The 7,011-nt window shown below is 43.5% G+C and overlaps 1 protein-coding gene across 1 annotated transcript in view; it reads left to right on the top strand.

Annotated features, from left to right (window-relative positions):
• LOC311148150 (uncharacterized protein) overlaps positions 1 to 6,777 on the top strand; it is a gene marked incomplete at both ends in the record, with an annotated part of 9,170 nt that extends 2,393 nt beyond the window's left edge. The window contains 2 exons of the mRNA XM_084185041.1: positions 6,396 to 6,412; positions 6,760 to 6,777. Of these exons, the coding sequence (XP_084041167.1) occupies positions 6,396 to 6,412; positions 6,760 to 6,777 (35 nt within the window). The remainder of the gene's footprint in view (positions 1 to 6,395; positions 6,413 to 6,759) is intronic.
• Between the last annotated feature and the right edge of the window lie 234 nt (positions 6,778 to 7,011).

Below are 7,011 nucleotides of genomic sequence, written 5' to 3'. Positions count from 1 at the left end.
TAATATCCCATTTAGAGCATATGGGGATGTTGTGTTTGAATAGGCTTTTGGGGTTTGAGATGGCCATAAATACAGTCAGAGGTAGAGCTTGATGGACGTGGCGTTCTCTTCTAATTGCAACCACAATTAGAAGTACAAGCTAGTTTATGAGGTGATAGGGAAAGTACTACACCCTCAGAGGATATAAAAACCTTTCAAACCCAAGCATAAACTTTAAGATGGCTGCTTACAACCAGTATTTGGACAAGAGTTGGCACCACATATTCCAAAAATATGTTTCATACACCACAAAATGATGATGATGTTAAATTATTATCTAGGAGGATGATGGAGAGGCACTGACAAGTCTTCTGAGGTCATATAAAGAGGAGTGATAGAACAAGAGATAGAGAGAAGTAGAGAGCAAGGTAGAGAAGGAGAGAGGTAAAGAAGGAGAGAGAGAGAGAGAGAGAGAGAGAGAGAGAGAGAGAGAGAGAGAGAGAGAGAGAGAGAATGAGGAGAGGGAGGGCATGTGACTTTTAATTAAAAGAGAGGAGCAGCAGGTAGTGACTACTCCACCTGGTTTGAGCCTGAGCCCTCCAGGCAGTCAGAGCCAAGCATGTCAGTTCACAGCCATAACACCTGGAGAGTCCCATTTCAGATAAGCGCTCGCTTTTCTCACCCTCTCTCTCTCTGGCACGCTCTCTTGCTCTCTCTCTCTGTCTCTTTCTCTCTCTCTCCACCTCTCTCTCTCCCTTCATCTCTTTCTTTCTTTCTTTCTCTCTCTCGCTCTTTCTCGTCTCTCTCTCCACCTCTCTCTCTGTCTCCTTCTCTCTCTCTCCACCTCTCTCTCTCTCTCTCTCTCCTCTCTCTCTCTCTCTCTCTCTCTCTCTCTCTCTCTCTCTCTCTCGTTCTCTCTCTCTCTCTCTCTCTCTCTTGCTCTCTCTCTCTCTCTCTCTCTCTCTCTCTCTCTCTCTCTCTCTCTCTCTCTCTCTCTCTCTCCCTTTGTCTCCCTCTCTCTCTCTCTCTCTCTCTCTCTCTCTCTCACTCTCACACTCTCTCTCTTGCTCTGTCACTCTCTCTTTCTCTCTCTCTCCACCTATCTCTCTCTCCTTCTCGCTCTCTTTCTCTCTCGCCTCTCTCTCTCCCTCTATCTTTCTGTCCTTTCTTCCCCACAATATGATAAATGGTTATTGGTGTTACGCTAAACCAGGCTTTGATGTTTAACTACTTGAATCTCCTTTCATGATCTCTCTTGAATCTAGATGAATTGATGTACAGTAATAACACAGTTGATATAACACACATTTAACACACACTTTAGCATTTGAACACATTCTGTGTGCGGTTTGGAGCCCCTTTGACTGTGGAGTAACTCAAGCCTTTCTCCTTAGAGCCATGCTTAGAGAATACGTTTTATCTCAAGCCTTTCTCCTTAGAGCCATGCTTAGAGAATACGTTTTATCTCAAGTCTTTCTCCTTAGAGCCATGCTTAGAGAAGAAGAAGGTTTATCTCAAGTCTTTCTCCTTAGAGCCATGCTTAGAGAAGAAGGTTTATCTGAAGTCTTTCTCCTTAGAGCCATGCTTAGAGAAGAAGAAGGTTTATCTCAAGTCTTTCTCCTTAGAGCCATGCTTAGAGAATACGTTTTATCTCAAGTCTTTCTCCTTAGAGCCATGCTTAGAGAAGAAGAAGGTTTATCTCAAGTCTTTCTCCTTAGAGCCATGCTTAGAGAAGAAGGTTTATCTGAAGTCTTTCTCCTTAGAGCCATGCTTAGAGAAGAAGAAGGTTTATCTCAAGTCTTTCTCCTTAGAGCCATGCTTAGAGAAGAAGAAGGTTTATCTCAAGTCTTTCTCATTAGAGCCATGCTTAGAGAAGAAGGTTTATCTCAAGTCTTTCTCCTTAGAGCCATGCTTAGAGAAGAAGGTTTATCTCAAGTCTTTCTCCTTAGAGCCATGCTTAGAGAAGAAGGTTTATCTCAAGTCTTTCTCCTTAGAGCCATGCTTAGAGAAGAAGGTTTATCTCAAGTCTTTCTCCTTAGAGCCATGCTTAGAGAAGAAGGTTTATCTCAAGTCTTGCTCCTTAGAGCCATGCTTAGAGAAGGTTTATCTCAAGTCTTTCTCCTTAGAGCCATGCTTAGAGAAGAATAAGGTTTATCTCAAGTATTTCTCCTTAGAGCCATGCTTAGAGAAGAAGAAGGTTTATCTCAAGTCTTTCTCCTTAGAGCCATGCTTAAAGAAGAAGAAAGTTTATCTCAAGTCTTTCTCCTTAGAGCCATGCTTAGAGAAGAAGGTTTATCTCAAGTCTTCCTCCTTAGAGCCATGCTTAAAGAAGAAGAGGTTTATCTCAACTATTTCTCCTTAGAGCCATGCTTAAAGAAGGAGAAGGTTTCTCAAGCCCTTCTCCTTAGAGCCATGCTTAAAGAAGAATAAAGTTTATCTCAAGTCTTTCTCCTTAGAGCCATGCTTAGAGAAGAAGGTTTATCTCAAGTCTTTCTCCTTAGAGCCATGCTTAGAGAAGAAGAAGGTTTATCTCAAATCTTTTTCCTTAGAGCCATGCTTAAAGAAGAAAGTTTATCTCTAGTATTTCTCCTTAGAGCCATACTTAAAGAAGAAGAAGGTTTATCTCAAGTCTTTCTCCTTAGAGCCATGCTTAGAGAAAAATAAGGTTTATCTCAAGTATTTCTCCTTAGAGCCATGCTTAAAGAAGAAGAAAGTTTATCTCAAGTCTTCCTCCTTAGAGCCATGCTTAGAGAAGAAGGTTTATCTCAAGTCTTTCACCTTAGAGCCATGCTTAGAGAAGAAGGTTTATCTCAAGTCTTCCTCCTTAGAGCCATGCTTAGAGAAGAAGGTTTATCTCAAGTCTTTCTCCTTAGAGCCATGCTTAGAGAAGAAGGTTTATCTCAAGTCTTTCTCCTTAGAGCCATGCTTAGAGAAGAATAAGGTTTATCTCAAGTGCTTCAAGAGGCACTTATCTCTCTTTCATCCTCTTTGTATAAAGTTATGTCAGTTATCTAAGCTGTGGTTTCTCTGTGGAAACAAGCACACGCACGCATGCACACAAACACACACAAACTGAGTTTGGTTGTAATTTCCCATGCAGTTGTACTAGTCTGCCAATAGGTGGAGCTGTGTACATAAAACACAGAGGGAGAGAGACCGTAGCACTAGTTGTTGTTCAAATGCAGGAGAGATATGGGAAGGGAAAGGAAGGGCAAATAATTTCTAGAGTGTCTCAATGTCAACTAAAAGAGGATGAAATCGATGAAGCTGATATTGTAGACAATGGAATCAAGTCTGTCATTTGTTCACGGTTTTTGTAACCTACTTGTTTTCAAAATAGTGAGAAACTGAAACTAACTCTGGTAAGTTAGGTGGTCAAAGATAGAGGTCTGTAAACGTAGATATTGATGGATTTCATAACTCAAAACATACCTGAGCGAGATAGACACTAAGACACTGCATTGCTGGCCAGGAGAATGAGTCATGGCGTTCGGAGATCTTTGGGGAGATGAATCTCAGAGTGAACCTGATACTGTTACTGTTAAGGAACAGTATCTTATCCCACTGTTTTATCAGACTGATAAAACAAATTACTTTGCTATAGGTGTGCTACTCTATTAATTCATTATGACCATGGCAGCTCGCCCTATCAATATGGTTGAGACAGTAAGACTGTGTGATGAATGTAGCCTATTTGTCTTAATCTTTCCTGTGGGGTATGTGGCATGGTCCCAGATCAGTTTGTGCTGTATCGCCAACTCCTGTGTTGGGAGTGACAATGACCATAGGAGTTGGCAAAAACAGCCCAAACTGATCTGGGACCATGCTAGGATGTGTGTAGTTCATTGTTGTGGGCTAAGGACATGTGGATATATTTGGGAATGTATAAGACCGTAGTAACACCCAGAAGCTCATTGCACTGAATGCATATGTCTTGCCGTATGTAAATGTTTACGCTGTTGGAAGTTATGTTCTTACACCACTAGTCATTTACATGTTTTTAATCATGGCAGCGGGAGGCCAACATACATACAGTGCCTTGCAAAAGTATTCTTCCCCCTTGACGTTTTTCCTATTTTGTTGCATTACAACCTGTAATTTAAATTGATTTTTATTTGGATTTCATGTAATGGACGTACACAAAATAGTCCAAATTGGTGAAGTGAAATGAAAAAAAATAACTTGTTTCAAAGAATTCTAAAAAATAAATAACGGAAAAGTGGTGCGTGCATATGTATTCACCCCCTTTGCTATGAAGCCCCTAAATAAGATCTGGTGCAACCAATTACGTTCAGAAGTCACATAATTAGTTAAATAAAGTCCACCTGTGTGTAATCTAAGTGTCACATGATCTCAGTATACATACACCTGTTCTGAAAGGCCCCAGAGTCTGCAACACCACTAAGCAAGGGGCACCACCAAGCAAGCGGCACCATGAAGACCAAGGGTCTCCAAACAGGTCAGGGACAAAGTTGTGGAGAAGTACAGATCAGGGTTGGGTTATAAAAAAAAATGGAAAGAATATGGCACCACAACAAACCTGCCAAGAGAGGGCCGCCCACCAAAACTCACGGACCAGGCAAGGAGGGCATTAATCAGAGAGGCAACAAAGAGACCAAAGATAACCCTGAAGGAACTGCAAAGCTCCACAGCGGAGATTGGGGTATCTGTCCATAGGACCACTTTAAGCCGTACACTCCACAGAGCTGGGCTTTACGGAAGAGTGGCCAGAAAAAAGCCATTGCTTAAAGAAAAAAATAAGCAAACACGTTTGGTGTTCACCAAAAGCCATGTGGGAGACTCCCCAAACATATGCAAGAAGGTTCTCTGGTCAGATGAGACTAAAATTTAGCTTTTTGGCCATCAAGGAAAACGCTATGTCTGGCGCAAACCCAACACCTCTCATCACCCTGAGAACACCATCCCCACAGTGAAGCATGGTGGTGGCAGCATCATGCTGTGGGGATGTTTTTCATCGGCAGGGACTGGGAAACTGGTCAGAATTGAAGGAATGATAGATGGCGCTAAATACAGGGAAATTCTTGAGGGAAACCTGTTTCAGTCTTCCAGAGATTTGAGACTGGGACGGAGGGGTGAATAGTTATGCACACTCAAGTGTTCTGTTTTTTTTCTTATTTCTTGTTTTTTTTCACAATAAAAAAATATTTTGCATCTTCAAAGTGGTAGGCATGTTGTGTAAATCAAATGATACAAACCCCCAAAAAGTCAATTTTAATTCCAGGTTGTAAGGCAACAAAATAGGAAAAATGCCAAGGGGGGTGAATACTTTCGCAAGCCACTGTACATGAGCAACAAAGCATCATTTACACAATAATACTGGAGTTTCTACTAGTTTTATAGATGCTGCTAGGACTGACTGTGAGTTTTGTCTGGTTTCAGTGAGCCCTAAAGGAATTGGAAACATGGACATGCTTTCAGGCAAACCATGTGGCACCTCCACTACTTTTTGTTGACTCGCAGGTACGCACTTACACACACACAAACAGATGTAGGATCTTAATTTGAGCTAGTTTGTTACAGCAGGAAAATAATCCTGCAGCAACAGGAAATGTGATTTATTATGTGGATTATAATTAATGGACATTTTTGTAGGGTTTGATACGTATTTCGTAAGGGAAATTTCAAACTTTAGAAGCCTTTTTAAACCTAAAATACACTACAAATGTTAGTTTAGAAAGTTCTCCTGCAACAGGGTGATCAATTTAAGATCCTACATCTGTACACACTCCTCAGCATTCGGCTCAAAGGAAGGTAGTCAGATCAGCAAAACAAATGTGTCAATGAATGGGCTCTGGACTCAGTCCTCCCTGATGGTCTGAGTGGCATGCCAGTCGATGAGCCCCAGGACTTTAATGCGCTGGCATTTGGAGGGCAGGAGGAGGGAGGGAGGGGTGGAGGTGGAGGTGGAGGAGGGGTGGAGGAGGGAGGGAGGTGGAGCCGGAGGAGGGGTGGAGGTGGAGGAGTGGTGGAGTAGGGAGGGAGGTGGAGGAGGGGTGTGGAGGTGTGGGGTAGGTTTTGTCCGACTGCTGGGGGGCACACAGGAAAGAAGATGTGGCTTTTAAGGGGAAGGGTGTGGCTCGAGAGGACAACATTAAATCCTGATCATCACTCAGCAGTAAGACACCAGGAGACTGGGCTGAATCTCCTCCATTCCTCATCTCCTCCTCCATTGGCCCTTTGCTGTGCAGCATCCTGTGTGGAGGCCATAGTGAGGATGTGGATGAGGACTACAAGGCCTGCAGAAGACTGTGGAGAGGGAGTCACAGCCAGCCAGGTTCCTGCATTAGTAAAGCCTCTACTCTCTACTACCCTGTGGCTCCACTGAGCGTGAGATATCAGACCAGGCATCAGACTCTCCTCTGTGTAGGTTACTGTGTCTGTCTGTCTGTCTGTAGGACTGAGCCACAGGCAGGTACAGTGGCTGATGCCTTTTATTGAGTTAGCTCACTCTGGACAGACAGACAGACAGACAGACAGACAGACAGACAGACAGACAGACAGACAGACAGACAGACAGACAGACAGACAGACAGACAGACAGACAGACAGACAGACAGACAGACAGACAGACAGACAGGAGAAGGAAATAGACGGAGCAGATTTAAAGATGTTGGCATGGCAAAAGGAGAGGGGTGGGCTACAAAGACCAATCTGATTGGTAGAACATGCATAAGCCCTGTGTGCAATGCATGACCAAGATGTTTGATGTGGCTGTATTCAGTCTCTTGTGTGTGTGTGTCTCTGTGTGTGTGTGGGCAGGTTGTTGAGCTGCACTAGTCGAACACCGTTCCCTGTTGCCCTGCCTACAGCAGGGTCAAACCCGTTACATTATCTTGTCGTGTTTGAGTCCCCATGGCGCCAAACGACGCACTGCACGCCGAGCGTCACACCACGGTTAGTAGTCATCCTGTATGTGTAGGTGTTGCCATTGATTTAGTCTCAGGCTCCCAGATTCCCCAATGACCTCCAGCCACAGCCCATCAGTGTGTGGTGCGGGTGTGTCTGTGTGCG

The sequence above is a fragment of the Coregonus lavaretus genome, assembly GCF_964263955.1.
Source record: "Coregonus lavaretus genome assembly, chromosome: 20".
Taxonomy (NCBI): domain Eukaryota; kingdom Metazoa; phylum Chordata; class Actinopteri; order Salmoniformes; family Salmonidae; genus Coregonus; species Coregonus lavaretus.
The sequence above is the reverse complement of the archived record's forward strand: the minus strand, read 5'-3'. Positions and strand labels throughout refer to the sequence as shown.